Consider the following 18282-nt stretch of genomic DNA (forward strand, 5'->3'; position numbering starts at 1 on the left):
AAAGGGGGGGGAAGGAATACTAAAAATTTCTGTTAATTTTAAATAGTAATTAAAATTACAAGATTTCATTTATATACGAGGGACCTCTATACTCTCCCTATTTCTATTTTTGCTATCCTACTTTTAATGTAATTTGAAATTCTGTGGTTTTGAAAATTCTGGGTAAAATTTATATTTGATTTTCAAAAGAGTCAAATCATGAGTCAAACAGAAAATACTACATCCTGTTGTGGGGCTAAAGAATGAGAGGATAATAAATAATCTAATAAAAGTGCCCTAATAAGCTTCAGGGAAACACATTTCAGTTTGATCGGTCTTTCACAATACTCTGTTCAGTATATATAATACTAAAATAGCTTCAAAAAGAAAATATCAAAAACTGGTTTATCCCAACATATGGGAACCCATTAAATGAAATTCTGATTATCATGTGATAGAGGAAACTACAAACAAATTTAGCATACATTACTTTAAGATTTTAATTACAGAATTTCAACATTCAGTTCAAGAGAAATTGTATAGCAGGGTAATTTCTAATGTTCAATTCCATAAATGAAACTCAGAGAAGGCCCAAGGTACTTTGGAATTCTGTGCCATGACATACAAGCTAACTATTCACAGAACTGCAGAGGCTGCATAAATACTCCATAGCAGCAGACACTCTCTCTGAGGTAGTGTTCTACTTCTTTCTTAACATTCTTGTTTTTCAGTTGGATATATGGCAACATCAGAAAGCTCTTCCTTCATCTTTTGCCTTCTTTAGTCCTTAACAGAATCTTCTCATATTACACTACAAATATCAACTTTGTGAAATTCAACCAATTAAATAATCAATCAGCAATCACTGATATACAAGGTACTCTGCTAGATTTGGCAGTACAACCACAAAAATAAGACAGACCTACTGTGTGATGGGGAAGAATGGAAAGGGAGGGGGAAGAACAACAGGTAATCAAGATAATATATTTCTCACTGAGTACAGGAAAATATACTTCAATATATCGACGACTCAACTCTCCACAGATTTAACTCAATGCTGTACTCTAAACAAACAAATAAAACCATGTCAAGATATACATATTAGTTAATATAAATATATTATTTTTAAGTTTGGAGCAGACTTTTAAGCAAGCTAAAACTAGGTTTACCTAAACATGAATAATAGATAGTATTACAAAATAACATGCCAAGAACATAGTAAGCAATCAAATATTTGTTGATTGATGAAAAAATATTAAGGTAATATAATAATAATTTACTGTCCATTGTGTCCTATACTTTTTGCTAGAAAGAGAACTTACACAGAAATGGAACATAGCAAACAGTAATAATTACCCAAAGGTATATAGACTATATCATTATTTATTTTCATAATTTGTATATTTAAACTTCTAAGCCTGTAAGTATGGGAATAGGAAGTCAGTTTTAATATTTGATCTAATCTAAACCTAGAAGAAGCAATCACATTTGTATTAATAAGTTTTTATCAAGCACCTACAATATACAGTGGTACAGAAGATTAAAGCCAAGATTAAGATGTTGAAATCACTGGTCTTAAGTGATAAAATACAAAATACTAATTTTCAAGAATTATTTTTCAAAGTGCTGATCTATTCCTATCTTTGTTACACTATATTCCCTGACAATTCCCCAAAAAGGTACTTTTAATGATGTCTTTTAAAACTCAAGAGATTTTAAAATATGAATTAGTTTTCAAACTGCACTTATCTAGGAAGTGTAGAATACCTAATATATGTTATAAGATGTTTCCTTAAAACCTTTAAAAAAAGAAATGAACACACGTAGGTACAAGTGCTCTTAAGTTGCTATCTTATATAAAATATGCATTAAATTACATGCTGAATATAATTGAAAGAGGCAGAAGAGATTTACAAAGGACATAACTATCTCTCCCCTTTTCTGCCCAGTTTCTAGAGTTTTTTTTTTTCATTTTTAGATTGATCATGGATTACAAATACAAAACTAGACTGCCTGTGCCTTATTTGGATTTGAGTATATCTAAAAGCATGTATTTATATATGGGTCAGCCAGAGCATCAGTAACCAAAACTTAAAAGGCATCTCTTTACCTTGGTGCAGAATTTCCCCAGGCTCCATGCTTATCTGTCAGTATATTGATAATTTTCTGGATTAGCTGGGTTGCTGTCACATGGTCCCGATACTTTGCTGCTCTTATTAAATGATCACACATCTTCTCCTCTTCTCGTTTATCAGCAGAATACTGAGCACACAATGACTTGGAAGAGAAAAGATGGATAATTTTTAAATAGAAAATTTTCAATTTAAATAGAAATTTTTTAATAGAAAAAGCTGTAAATGCATACAATAAAATTTAAGCATTAGTCAGTTTAAATGAATAATAACAGGTAGCTAACATTTATATATCACACTAAGGTTTGAAGAGTATTTTATAAGCATTATCTCATTTAAATCTTGCATTAGCTTATAGTGTAGGTGCTCTTATCATGCCCATTTTATGGATGAGACCCAGACACATTAAATGCCCTGCCCATGACTGAACAGTTACTTGATGCCTGAAACACATTTCCACTGAAAAGTCTTACTGACTCCAAGCACTCCACTCTATTCACTATGCTATACAACCACATATATTAAATCATATTTTTGGAAGGAGGAAGAAATAAATATAAAAATGAAAAACTGATCTGAATGTCTAGGACCAATGCTACTCTTAAAAACTTGACTAATTCACCATTGATATAGGCTTGGTAGATAAATAAGGTAAAAATGATTGACCTTATTCCACACACCTTCAAGAAGTGAAGGGCTAATTTCAGGGGCAGATAGTACAGAAAACCTCCTGCAACAATTGTTCATGTGAAGCTTGTTCTAAGCATATTCAGGAAAGAATTCTCAGCTGGAATAAGCTCTTTTACACTGCCCTCCTCTACGGCTCAGACTTTACATAGGCATCCTTCTTATTATACCTAAATTGAAGGGTCATGCAACCTAAGAACTGCATTACAATTTAAGAATTTAAAATATATTGTCCGGTAAGTGTAAAGAGTTCATAAAAATTATAAGTTAATTCAAGAAAATGAGCTGCAGTTAAAAAGCTAATTAGTGATATATTTAGAGGAGGGAGGAAATACCATTTTAGGGTTTTAATAAGAAATGGAAAACACCTGTAAAATTATTACAGCGTTAACAAAGAAGAAACTTGTGAATTTTCCAGACACTCACAAACTTACCAAAAAGTCAGGAAATATTACACAATTTAATTTGAATTCTTACTCTGAAACTAGGAAAGTGTTTCAAGTATGAAGATTATCTGCTCTCTTCTATATTTCTCACTACCTCCTTACTCTATAAATGTCTAAACTGAAATCTATAAACTAGAAGCTACAAAATAATAATTTCCAGTTCAGAATAGAGATTGAGATCTCCATAAACCTTTAAAAAGATTACTGTACCACAGGAGGCCTTTTTGAAAAACTATTATTTCTATCCTATTCAATAACATTAGGACATTTTCTTGACTTTCTCCAGTAGTATTTGATAATGATTTAATAAGCAGTAACTTTAAAGTTTGCTTAAAAAGGCATAATTCTAAAAACAACTGTCCAAGGTAAGCTAAGTAGTAAAATGGTTTAAAGTGCTCTTTAATGGATCCTCCTTAACAATTTGAGCAGCAACTTTTCATATCTGACATAAAATCCATAGATATAAATCACATTAGAGGGCTATTCTTTCTCGATTATCAATCTCTGTCTCTTTGTACAACATTAAAGTCACATTTGACCTTAAAAGATGATAAAATGAAAACCAAACTAGAATGTTTTATAAAAGATATAATGGACTTGTAACTCCTAAGAAAATCTTTATGATACAATTTTGAATAAAATCTTTATTAAATACCCACCAGAAATTCCATATATAGAGATAGCATCTAAAGCCATTTTTTAAAAAAAAAGCAGTTAACATTTGCTCAACCTGCAACTTCACAACCCAAAAGAAGTGTGTATGTGCTTGCTTGTGCTTATCTGGAGGGGGAGGGAGCTGTTGGAAGGGCCTGAATTTAAGGATTTCTTTTTTTGGTGGGGAGAGAGGGTGCAATGGAGGAAGAAGATAATGTCTGAACATGGTTGACAACAAAATAAGATATTTTTGGTGATTTTTTTTAGCTTAATATCAGGGTTTCTGACACTTTATAATCAGCTTTCAAACCTGATTCTAACTTATACATAACCTTAGTAGAGGATTATCATAATTAAAGATCAAAGGATTTTATGGAATGACATCTAATATAGATCTCTATGAAAATGAACCACAGTTCACAGCATGATTATCATAAATGACAAAGCTAAAATAAGAAATCTACTTCTAAAACATAAATTATTTAAAGTTTTATCCAGTTATAATTCAAGTTACCTACCATTTGTTTTTGAAACTCAAATGAATTACCTTTCATTTTCCAGAATGCACAGCTCTACCCAGTCCTGTACTCTAAGCCCTCTAAAAATATGAACAATTGTTGCAGTAAGTTTTCTGTACTATCTGCCCCTGAAATTAGCCTTCACTTCTTGAAGGTGTGTGGAATAAGGTCAATCATTTTTACCTTATTTATCTACCAAGCCTATATCAATGGTAAATTAGTCAAGTTTTTAAGAGTACCATTGGTCCTAGACATTCAGATAAGTTTTTCATTTTTATATTCAGTTCAAATCTGAACTGAAATATCAAATGGCAAAACTTCCCTAAATGCTTCAATGTAAAGAACCCTGAAATACAGAGACTACATTTTCTAACCATAGCTCAGGTTAAAAGGAAATATTTTCACAACAACAATGTAAAGTAGGTTCTACTATTACCATTTTATAGATGAAAAACCTATGACTGAGAAAGGTTAAGAGCCTGGTTAACACAGCAGGTTAAGAGTTAGAGGCAAGATTTGAACTCAGGTCTTCCTGACACAAAGGCCCCCATGCTACCCACTGTAGCATCTAGATGTCTCACAAAACAGATCTGTGGTCCCTGGATAGACCCCACTATTAAGTTGGAAGGGAAGAGAATGGCTTTGGTGATGCTTGAACCAAAAATTATTTTTTCCTACAGTTTACTTTTGAAAAACAGGATCTTTAAATTATCTTTCATTCTTAAGAGCAGTGCTTCAAATGCTCAGAGAACGCAAAATCATTTTTAATAAATGGGGCAATTATGCTGAAGAAGCTAGAATAACATTTTGCATTATTTTACAAAATGAAAATTATTCTCATTTCTTCATTATCACTCAATCCAATTTGAGGAAGAGTTAAAAGCAGGATGTCTGTAGCTCAGGATACAGCTTCCCTCCCCACCCACCCCAATCTATTCCCATGTTTAAAGGCCACCAGAAACATGCAAAGAAAGTCATGTTGCATTACTGAGTGATCACTCAAGAGATACCTAAATATCACATACTACTTGGAAAAAAAAATCATAGGAGGAGACAGTGGGCATCTCCAGGAGGGGGAAATAAAAACTATATGAAAACTAATGCAGAATAAAATCAATCTATTCTGATTTTAAATGGTGGCATAAAGGATAGCATTCTGGGTTTGTAAACTGGAAGACCTAAGTTCAAATTAAGCCTCAGATACATGCTAGCTGTGTGGCTCCAGGAAAGTCACTTAAATCTGCCTCAACCTCAACTGTAAAACTAGAATAATAGTAGCACATACCTCTCAGGGTTGTTGTAAGGATCAAATGAGATATTATCTGAAAAACATTTATCATAATGCCTGACACACAGATGTCACTTCATTCCCTTTTCCTTTCTTTCCTCCCTACCTCCTTTTCCCTCTTCCTTCCTTTAAAGGATGGAATAAATGTAAGAGGAATAAATAATGTGAGAGCTACAAAACATTTTGATCATCTAGTCCACCCCATTTCATTTTTTGGATGACAAAACAGGGACTTAGAATAAAATTGCCCATGATCACATGACTAGTTTATGAATAATTTGGGATTTAAAATACAATTTTAAAATAGCGTTAGCCGTTTGCCCAAACTGGCCCTCACTACTGGAAATATTGTTCTTTATCTAAGAATGCTAACTGTAATCAAGATGACTGAGGACTACATATTACAAGTTCAGAGTTGGAAGAGACCTCAGAGGTCATGTAGCCCAAACATTCCTTTTATAGATCAAAAACACTGCTCTAAAGAAGTTAGTTAACCACCCAAAGTTACATAGACAGAAAAAACTAGGGCTTAGATGAGAATTCAGTTCCTATATCTAAAAAAACCAAGCCCATTCTCTCCAGTGTTCCCATCTATAATTATGATGCAGTCATTCAAAGAGATTTTGTGAGAACAAAGGTAGCCAATCACTATAAGGGAATTGCCTACAAATGCTGCAATCATTAACAAAAATATTTTAAAGTAACTGAGAATGAGTTATGTTGATTATAAAAAAGCTTAGAACTCAGCATTAACTGCTAATCTGCTCTTTTAGCAGAGTGCATGAATTATAAAACTGAAAATTTAATCAATATTTTAATTATGAAGTGAGGGAGAAAACTATCAAATCATTGAGATAAAATGTAAATGGAGGATGTTTCACAAAGGCTCAATTTGTACACCTAGCTTTATATGAAAGTATATAAATTATTCTGAAAACACTGATGTACCTTTAAGAAGAATGGATATGCATATCCTATCAGTTATTGGCTACGAATAGAGAATGTAAAAGTCTCAATCAAGCAAAAAAAAGGCTGACAATTCCTAAGACAAACAGCAAAAGTAAAATGACAAGAATGAATTCTTTCTTAGAAAGTTTTTACTAACATTCTATTTTTCCATTTCACTTTCCTTGGTATCTCTTTCTTTCCCCCTCCCAGAGAGCCATATGACATGTCTTACATAATATCCTATACAATAAATGGTATTTGTTTAAAGACAAAAAGTTGGGGGGGGGGTCACAAGAGGTGATCAAAACATCGAAAAAGTATGAAAATATATGCAAAGTGCAAAACTGATGGTCCTCCAAACTCTGCAAAGGGGTGGTGTGGAAGTGCATCATCATAATCTTCCTTTAAGCCACACATTCTTTGCAGTATTCAATTTTGATGTTTTAATGGTTGTTCTTTATAGTGTTGTAGGCATTGTCTTTATTGTTTTCTTGGCTCTACTTATGTTACTCTGGATCAGTTCATGTAACCATTTCTATGCTTCTCTGTAATCATTAAATTCATCTTTTTAACAACACAGTGATATTCTACTGCATTCGTGTACCACAATTTGCTTAACCATTCTTAAACTGATGGATATCTACTTTGTTTTCAATTCTTTGCCATCACAAAAAGTGGTACAATGAACATTTTATTGTATACAGGGCCTTTCTTCTAAGTAGTGGCCAGACTAATGAAATCCCAGAGTCAAAGGATAAATGGGCTTTTTAGTCATTTTATTTGCATAATTCCAAAATGTTATATTAAATGGCTGTACACAGGCAGCTGAGTGGTGCAGTGAATAGAGCAACGGCCCTGAAGTCAGGAAGACCCGAGTTCAAATCCAACCTCAGACACTTAACATTTACTAGCTGTGTGACCTTGGGCAAGTCACTTAACCCCAATTGTCCTGCCTTCCCCCCCTCCACAAAGGAAAAAAAATTGGTTATACTAGATTCATAGTTCCACCAACAATGCACTACTTTGTCTATCTTCCCATAATCCCTCCAACTTTGACTATTTTCATCTTTTGTCATCTTTGCCAATTTGCAGAATTGAAAGTAAAACCTCAGGAGTATTTTGATTTGATTTTTCTCATTTAGTGTTTGGGGGCATTCTTTCACGTATAACTGCTAATTTAATTTTTCCTTTGAGAACAGTTTACATCCTTTAATTACTTATCTATCAGGGAGTGTCTTTTGAAATTAGTTCATTCACTTAAGTCTATTGCAAAGCTGCCAGCAAGAAACATACCACATAATAATTCAAAAGTATTTGCTTAAAACATTTATTTTACATATGAAAAAAGCATTTAAAAATCTCAATTCACTGAAAATAAAAGTAATAAAATTCATTAGGAAACAAGTTTGAATATATTAATTAAATATAAAAAAGTTAATGACAAAATGCTGGATGAACTGCTGCATCACTGTAATTAGGTTTCTTTTCCACATGAATATGGGGGAAGAGGAGCAATAACATTAAAAAATTAGATGGCTCAGAGAGTACAAACCTGAGAGACTACTTCTATAGCAATCTAACCGATCAATAAAAATGACTATAATCTCATTAAATATATTTTATATAAAAAATAATAATATATAATAATAAAATATATTATAAATGATATATTATATTTTAAGTTTATTATATATCATTATATTAATATAATATCAATATAATACAATAATATTAATATATTATTATATAATAAATAACAATATCATAAAATATAATAATAAAATAATATATAAATATATAATTTCAAGGTGGCACAATTATGTATTATCCAGTAAAAATGTATAAACCACTCAAAAGAAAAGTCTTACATAAAAATGAAAAAATCCTAATGATCCATTTCTACCTCACTTATCTTAGCTAGGTTTAGATAACATGTATGTTTAATTTGTGGATTGAGGAAGATATGCTTTAAAATATACTGACATAATACCAAGACAATTCAGAATAAGGTGTTCAGAGTCAATGTTAAGACTGATATTTTTTAAGAAGGAGCATCTAAAGAAATGATGAGTAAAGGGTTCCTTCAATGGCAATCGCATCAAGATTTTCCAAGAACTTCCTGTTTTTAATAGTCCAATCTAAAAGCTGCATTACAGAACAGTTCTCAATGATTATATAGAAATCTAACTTTTGAACAAAAATTGAACATTTAAGTCATAAAGTTAAGGTGGAACTGGTACAAAAAGGGGGTAACCAGGAAAAAAAGATAAAACAATTGGGAAAATACTGTAATAGGGGCAAAGAAATTTTAGGATCTCAAAGCACAGGTTATTTACAAACCAAAAGGCAGTTATATAGATTATTGGGCAGAGTAAAAGTCTGTGGATACTTGTATGTTCTTATAGGTGGTATTTAATGTTATTTGGTTCTCTACAAGGACGAATAAAGTTGAGTCAGGCTTGAAGAATATCCTGATAATTTTTCTGTTAAAAGGCACACATTTATTTTAAGACTATAACTTTAAACAAATCCTTTATTTTAAAGCATCTAAGTTACCCTATCTTCCCAGAGTCCCAAATGACTGTGTATGGCGGTTGTAGGAAGAACAAAAGTGCTAAAAATTACCACTAAATGTATGGCATGTACATAACAAAGAGGAGACTGAGAGTAACAATAAAAATGAAAAATGAGTATCAATAGCAAACTGAGTAGCTGCAAGTACTTTACCCTCCACAAATATACGTGATCTGCCCCATTCTGTCCCCAGGCCTGAGTTGTACTTCTGCCCTAGATAACCTCTCCCTTTGCACCTGCTGGGAATAAGAAAAATTAGGGAAACATGAAAATATAGTTTTAAAGACAGATCATACTTGCTTTGTTTTACCCCATGAGAAAAACAGAGATATACAGATTTCAGCTGGATACAAGGAAGAAGTGCCTAAAAATTTTAGCTGTCCCAAAGTGGAGCACACTTCTTAGTAAATAGTGAGATGCTTGTCTCTGAAATTCTGAAAGTGAGAGTTGGACTGCCTTTTGATGGGAATACAGGAGAGGAGGTTCCTACATAGATACAGATCAGTCTAAATATCCTCTAAGAGATCTGTAAGCCATGGCCCCTGCACTCAAGTCTTCAGTTCCCACAAAAAACTGAATTTGATACTGGGGCTCTAGACCATAAATGGTTTTCACTTTACACACTTCATGGCCACATTCCAGCTGTGATGTTTCCCAACCTCTACTCCTCCCTTTGGATCCTCTAACTCATTCTTATGTGCGGAATTTAAGGTTCCTGAGGGCTAGAACAGTCTTGTTTGCTCCTTTTGTATCCTCAATGTTTAACACACTGCCCAGCACACTATTTAAGTTAAATAAATGCTTAGTTTAATAAATATTTAATAAACACTTCTTCATGTACTCATTTGATTCAATGACAAATGAATCAATGTAGAGAACCAGCTGGTTAGTAAACCAATAGGCATCCTTTATGCATTTACTAAATACCAGGAATGCAAAGAAAGACAAAACCATAGTACCTGCCTTCAAGGAGCTCAAATGCTATTGGAGGAGACAACATTCAAAAAATTAAGTGAACAAAAAATGGGAAGTAACCTTAAGAGTGATGGCACTGATAGTAGAAAAGACCAAGAAAGACATTCTACAATAGGTGAGATTTCAGCTGGGTCTTGAAGGAAATCAGGGAAAGCAGCAGGTTTAGGTGAGCAGGAAGGGCCAGTCACTGAAAAGGTAGAGAATTAAGAGAAGGAGGGTTGAGTGCAAGAAACATAAAGTAGGTCAGAATATCTGGGTTGTAAGAGAGCCAATGGAGCACACTGAGAAGAGAGGTGACAAAAATAATTCCTAAAATAAAGATCACTTTGGTAGCTAAATGTAGGTTAGCGAAAAGACTTCGGGAGAGAAACAAAACTGAAGGCTGTAACAAGTCCAGATGAAAGGTGAAGAGGATCTGTATATAGGTGGTAACTGTATGAATGAAGAAAAGGGGACATATATGAAAGATACTGTGAAAATAAAAAGGACAAGACCTGATTATAGATTGGATATGTGGAGGAAGAGTGAATAATCAAGGATGTCAATGAAGTTGTGAACTTCAGTGACTGTGAAGATGATGGTACCTATAACAAATATAGCAGAATTAAAAAAGGAAAGCTTGGTGGGAAAGATATGAAGTTCTCTTTCAAACATATTGAGTCTGAGATGACAAAGGGAAATCCAGTTTGAATATTCAAAAGTCAGTGGTCATGGGGGATGAGAGCTAAAGAGAGAGTGAAGAACTAGATATACAGAAACAGCAAATGTTGAAGGACTCCAAAAACATAAGTGAACAATCCACACAGACTACAGCCTATTAATTCTTCCAGCCTATGCAGTTCTTGTCCACCTCTTTCTACACATCCTTACAGAGGATTTTGTGAACTTGCTAGATTCTCAAGATCCTTTGGCCTTTTGTGGCTATCAATTTAGAAATAGCCATTCATCTCTCTGGGAATCATCTGCATAACTATGTTAACTGAAACCATACAACTGAAGAGATCACCAAGCAAAGTAGCAATGAAGGGGAAGAGAAAGCCCAAGACAGATAGGTAGGGGATTTGTGGCTAGTGGAAATAAAGACATGGATAAAGAATCAGCAAAGGAGACTGAGAATTCAGATAGGAGAACCAAAAAAGTTGTTATAAAGCCAGAGAGGAGAAGGGTGGCATGACAGGGTGATCAATAATGATAAAAGCAATTAAATCTAGCAATCAAGAAAAAAGCAGTTTAGTTGCAAAATGTGGTCAGAAGCCAGATTAGCAAAGGTTTGGAAGTAAGAAGAATGAAATTTGCAGTATAAGTGGATTTAAGGAGTTAAGTCAAGAAGCAGAAAAGTGATATAGGTCAGTGGGCAACAAGGATGAAAAGATGAAGTCTTTTGTTAAGGATGGGAAAAACTGGTATGTTTATAGGTAGTAGGGAAGTAGTAAGTAAATAGGGAGAGATTAAAAACTGGACAGTGAGAATAATAGTGAAGGTGATCTGCTGGAAAAAGGGAAAGGATAGAACCAAGTATTCATATTTAAGGATTTGCCTTGGAAAAAAGAAGGGCTACCTCTTAATGTGAGACAGCTATAAAGGAGATATAATGGGAAGGTGTCTCAATTCTGCTGAAATGTAGAGGAAGGTAGAAGAGGAAGGAAATAGTTTATGATTTTTCAGTGAAGTATGAGGTAAGGTCCTCATAGGAAATAAAATTGTAGGTGTCCCAAAGTGCAATGGAGAAATTCATAATGGGCATAAGTACACCATACCACTGATGACCTAAACACAAGGACAACAGGCATAGAGTAATATGAAAACAGAACAGATGGATGGCTAGATTTGTACTGATAATCAAAAGGTTTAGAGAATCAATCAAGCTGCATAGAACTTCTATAAAGATGTATGGAAAGATGTCAACAAGAACTACACAGGCTGGTATTGAATGAATAGAGTCTAGTCTACATGGATTGTGTGCTTATGTTTCGTGAGTCCTTCAACATAGACTACTTCTAACTGCAAATTTGCTGAACCTGAAGTAAAACCTTCAGAGGTATTTTGGTTTGCATTTCTGTTCTTAGGAATTTGAAGCAACCTTTCACATAGCTGCTAATAGTTTGTGATTCTTTTGAGCACTATTCATAGTTCTTTGAATACTTATACAGTGGAGAATCAGATTTGGATAAGTCATAGTAGATAGACTCCCTTTACTCCAACACATCTCAAAACTGTGACACTGATTCACAGCTATGTCTAAGTTTCTGGACACTGTAATGAATTCCAGGGATCTGAAAGGAACTAAAAAACCAAGGAACAATACAGTTCAACACCAACTCTTTTCAATTTGTTTGAACAGAGACTTCCTATAAAAGTTCTTGCATTATTTTATTTTTCATGTCATGATTCAGTAGAAAAAGAACTGGTAGCAAGAGTAAATGTAAATGACATGAAAATAAAATTTATTAGAAGAGAAACACTTTTTCCAGACATATGGACCAAACACATTTTTTAAGTATTATGTTTATTTTAGTTCACATATTACTTTGAAAGAAAGTTAGCAAGAATTTGAAAAAGAAAAAAAAAGTATGTAAGCCTAACATCTACAATGAACCATATGGTAAATTAATAATGCAACTTAAGAAAAAATGTTAGATTTTCAGCTATTTAAGAGCAGAACTTTTCCTAAACACTTCAATATTTTTTCTGATTTGTTAGGCTTTTGCCTCACAAAATATATGCCCCACTGAGTGCCATTTAAAGGTAAAATCATCAAAGGAGTGAAAATAGGAAGCAGTTCTTCTATTCATGATAAACCTATTTAAATATGTAATTTTCAGTAAATAAAGAAGCTCATGCAACTTTCAATTTTGGATACCGCTACTTGATTCCTGACCTCAGGTTTAAAGTCTTGCATTTTTAATATAAAAAAAAATGCAACCCAAGGAAATATTAACAATAGCCTTAAATAAGATTTTTAAAAACAAAAGCTTAAAAACTCAAAAGCAAACAAAAATCAACCACTGACAATGTCTAACAGCCACCTTTAAGACTGAAATGATGCCTCTGTCATCCAGTGCCTCAAAATATTGATTTTCCACAACAAGAGAAAAGCTTAAGCCAATGAAACAGATAGAGTCATCCCTCTGATAATAGCCATCAAGGTTAAAACAGGAAGAATACTTATCAAAATATCTCTTCTGTTTTTTCTTCTTTTAATGGCCTGGATATAATGTGTTGGGTTTCTTATCTCTGCAAACCAAAGTTTCCAAATAACATTTTAAAAGTTATTTCAAGAGTCATTCCAAGGTTTGAATTTTTTACCTTAGCCTTCTAATGTTAAATAGTTCATTTAAGATGATTATATTTAAGTATTTTAAAATACTAAATGTTATGCCATAAAAGTAAATTATCATCCCAAATACAAAAACTAAAATATAAACATACATTAAAATGCCAACATCCAATTTGTTTCTTTTTTAGTTTCATTTATATCTATATGAAAAGAAGAAAAATAAGTCTTATGGGAACACAAAAAGAACCTCTCCAAAAGACAAACTAGACCCTGCTATAAGAATGAACACATTCACTTTTAAGAATAAAAGACAATGTGTAACTGATGAAAGTAAAAAAATTGAGGGATACTTGACCTAGGGTCCATGAAATTTTTATAAATATATTTGATAACTATATTCTTTTGTATTCTTATATATTTTATTTTATTCATTAAAAACATCATGAAAAGGGTTCACTAGACTTTAAATATAAATATAAAGAGATATCAGACCAAAAGAGGTTATGAATCACTAGAAAATTTAATGATTGCTTCAGTAGGCTGACCTTATGGATAAATTCTAAAAACAATTCATAAATTGGTAGGACTGAACCTCATATTGATTATTAGAACTAAAACAATCTAAAATAAATTTTTCACCATGTGATTTATCTTTTTTAAATTAAATTTTGTTTAATTTTAGTTTGCATCATTTCCACAATCTTTTACATCTATTCCATAAGATTTTGAGTTACAAATTTTCTCCCCATCTTTCCCCTACCCACCACCCCAAAACAGTGATCCCACTGTATAACCCCTTCTTCAATCTGAACTCTCCTATATCCTCTCCCATCCCCCCTCTGGCTTTCCAGTAAGGGAAGATGGATCTCTATACCCCAGTGCCTGTATATCTTCTTTCCCAGTTTAATGTAAAAAAATAATAATAATAATATTTTTTTAAACATTCGATTTTACAACTTTGAATTCCAGATTATTTCCCTTCCTCCCTTGTCACCTACCCTTACTGGGAAGATAAGCAATTGAATATAGGTTTTGCATGTGTAGTTATGCAAAACATTTCCATAGTGGATATATTGTGAAAGACTGACTATATTTCCCTCCATCCTATCCTGCCCCCCACTTGTTCTATTCTCTATTTTAACTCTATCTCTTTTCAAAAGTCCCTTTTCTAACTTCCCTCCCCCCAACCTGCCCTCCCCTCTATCATCACCCCTCTCATCCTCATTCCCCCTACTCTCCTGTAGGGTGAGATACTCTATTTAGTGCGTATGTCATTCTCTCCCTAAGCCGAATTCAATGAGAGTAAGATTGGCTCATTCCCTTTTGTCTTCCTATTCTTCCTCTCCACTGTAATTGTTTTCCCTTGCCTCTTCTATATGAGATAATTTATCCCATTCTGTCTCTCCCCATCTCCTCTCATTATATTGCTCTCCCACCTCTCAAATATCCTTTCCTATTCTTTTTTTTTTTTTTTTGCCTTTTTGGAGGGCAATTGGGGTTAACTAACTTCCCAAAGTTACACGGCCATCCCTTCCTATTCAATTGATCCTGTGACTTCTGTCTATGCATACTTGTACACAGATATACACACACTCACATATGTATTTATATGCCCATATACACTCCTATATAGATAGATATGTATGTATACATATAAACATACACACATTTATACTCCCTTCAACTATTCTCATACTGAGAAAAGTTTCATAAGTTACAATTATCATTTTTTCATGTAGGAATATAAATAATTCAACTTTGATAAGTTCCTTATGATTTCTTTTACCTGTTTACCTTTTCATGTTTCTTTTGCTTCTTGTATCTGAATGTCAAATTTTCTATTCAATGCTGTTTTTTTCATCAAGAATACTTGAAAGTCCTCTATTTCATTGAAAGACCAATTTTCCCCTGAAACATAATACACAGTTTTGCTGGGTAGTTGATTCTTGGTTTTAATCCCAGCTCCTTTGACCTCCAGAATATCATATCATGAGTTATCCTGATTGTGTCTTCACAATAATGAAATTGTTTCTCCCTGGTTGCTGGTAATATTTTCTCCTTGATCTGGGAACTCCAGAACCTGGCTATAATATTTCTAGGAGTTTTCTTTTGGGATCTTTTTCAGGAGGTGATCAGTGGATTCTTTCAACCTCTATTTTGCCTTCTGGTTCTAAAACATCAGGGCAGTTTTCCTTGAGAATTTCTTAAAGGATGATTTCTAGGTTCTATTTTTGATCATGGCTTTCAGGCAGTCCAATAATTTTTAAATGATCTCTCCTGGATCTATTTTCCAGGTCAGTGGTTTTTTCAATGAGATATTTCACACTGCCTTCTATTTTTTCATTTGTTTGGATCTGTTTAATACTATCTTGATTTCTCATAAAGTCACTAACTTCCATTTGCTCCAATCTAATTCTGAAGGAATAATTGTCTTCAGTGAGCTTTTGAGATTCTTTTTCCATCTGGCAAATATACACATTCCTACATTTATTTGGGAAAATTGTGAAATTGATGGGTGCCAAAAAGATGCCATTCAGCAACACTGAAGCAATGAGTAACTGGCTTTTTCTCCTGAAAAGCTAAAAGACAAGTTTCTTTTATCTGTACTAGATTAATTCAGTTAAATAAAGAAATCACCAACAAAAGTTACAGGGAAGTCTTCCTCATATTTGAAAACTTAACTTAATGAGGAAAAAAGGAGAAAGGCATTCATAATCATAATTTTAATAAGCAGTGAGTAGATATGATAACTGCTCAAAAGAATTTATAATACAGTATCTTAGTATTTGTATAATTCTCTTCAGTTACATCATCTTTATTAACCTTTTCTTACAAGTACATATTCATAAGAAATTGGAAGATTTACACAGAAAATAAAATATGTCCAAATAATAGTAGTTTACCACATATATTTGTAACAAAGAATTTCTGAATCAAATACAGTGCTGAGACATAACTCTTTAATGCACTTGAAAAACATCTTCAAATGTAGAAAATCTGGTCTCAAGTCTTGTCATCTTGGTAGAACTTATGTAAAAGCAATAGGACAGGATATGAAGAAGATCATCTCTGGAATCATAAACCCACACTCTGCCACTTAATATCATTTTGACTTTAAGCAGATAACTTCACCATACTGAGCTGAAATTCCGACAAGTGTTAAAAAATGAAAGGATTGAAAAATAAAGAAAATGATAGGGGTGGACTGGATGACTTCCAAGGTGCCTCCCAACACTCCATGAATGATCTGATAACCCCATAACATGAGAGACAGCTGGACAGAGTGAACAAGTTCCACCTCTGACATAAACAGGCTGGGTGACTAAAAAAGTCACTTTAGTGCTAAGAGCAACTCTCTAAAACTGTACATTATAAAGACAGCATTAACTGAAGTGCTGGAGGGAGCTTCAGGAGCTCCTTGACACGAGAAGTCCCTGTATCAATAACATTACAAATTACCCGTGACTAGGAAAAGAATTATAAACAACTGGTAGAAAGAAGAGTTGGGAAAAAAAAAAGGGTGAATAGAAGGAAACATTTTATGAAGCCAACTCAAGTATTATGTATTAAATTGACTTATGTGACATATCCTGATCAATACTATTTTAAACCACATAAAAAACAAAAGTAAATATTTTAAATATATAGAAAGCTTGCGGTGCCTAGGTGGCACAGGTGAGCACTGGCCCTGGAGTCAGAAGGACCTGAGTTCAAATCCAGCCTAAGACACTTAACACACACATACACCCCCCCCCCCAAAAAAAACCTAGCCATGTGACCTTGGGCAAGTTACTTAACCCCAAGTGAATGTGTGTGTGTATATGTATAAAGCTTAATATATATAATACAATAAAATGACACACTAAAGGTGCGTGTAATTCTTGATCTGAACCATCTTATTAGGTTTAATATCACAAATAAACTTAAGATATATCTTTGTTATAAATATTTACGAAATCAATCTTTTTGCACAGATATCATGATGGATTTGGTACGTGTAATTCTTGATCTGAACCATTTTATTAGGTTTAATATCACAAATAAACTTAAGATACATCTTTGTTATAAATATTTACGAAGAAATCAATCTTTTTGCACAGATATCATGGTCGATTTGGCTTTCTGGTATATGAATAAATATCTTGGTTTTGTTTTTGTTGAAGAGAATCTGTTATATCTTGTGATTCAAACCTGGAAATATGCCTGCATATTCATAGTAGCTGCTGTGAGTATCACATTGGCGATACGCTAGATTAGAAGGTTATTAACTTTTTTGCATTACGGATCCCTTTTGAAAGTCCAATAAAGTCAATGGACTCCTTTCTCCAAATGGCAATTTGAATTTTCTTAAGAATTCATAACTGTGGGGTGGCTAGGTCGCACAGTGAGTAGAGCAATGGCCCTGGGGTCAGGAGGACCTGAATTCAAATCTGGCCTCAGACACTTAACACACACACACACACACACACACACACACACACACACACACACACAAACTAGCTGTGTGACCTTGGGCAAGTCACTTCACCCCAATTGCCCTTCAAAGAAAAAAAGGGAAAAAAATTCATAAGTGAAGAAATAATAGATTTCACTAGAAGATATTGAAAATAAAAATAAACTTCAACTTAAGGGCCTGTGAATTAGATGGGCTCTGGCATTTCATCCCTACACTGACATTCTACATTTTTTTTTTTTTAGCAATTGGGGTTTAAGCTCAAGGTTACATGACCAGTTATTTCTGGGTGTGGTGTTAAGTATCTGAGCCCGGATTGGATCCCCAGGTCATCCCAACACTGGGGCCAGT

General features: G+C 33.5%; 1 protein-coding gene across 2 annotated transcripts in view; it reads right to left on the reverse strand.

The window, feature by feature from the left end:
* The window catches only part of LRBA (LPS responsive beige-like anchor protein), a 737508-nt gene that overhangs the window by 431140 nt on the left and 288086 nt on the right, over positions 1-18282 (reverse strand). For both annotated transcript variants that reach the window (XM_069105500.1, XM_069105498.1), the window contains exon 24: positions 2090-2256. In XM_069105500.1, the coding sequence (XP_068961601.1) occupies positions 2090-2256 (167 nt within the window). The remainder of the gene's footprint in view (positions 1-2089; positions 2257-18282) is intronic.

Source organism: Petaurus breviceps, unplaced genomic scaffold (genome assembly GCF_028583685.1).
Source record: "Petaurus breviceps papuanus isolate PSGF00001 unplaced genomic scaffold, PetGlider_PUasm1.0 76, whole genome shotgun sequence".
Classification (NCBI taxonomy): Eukaryota; Metazoa; Chordata; class Mammalia; order Diprotodontia; family Petauridae; genus Petaurus; species Petaurus breviceps.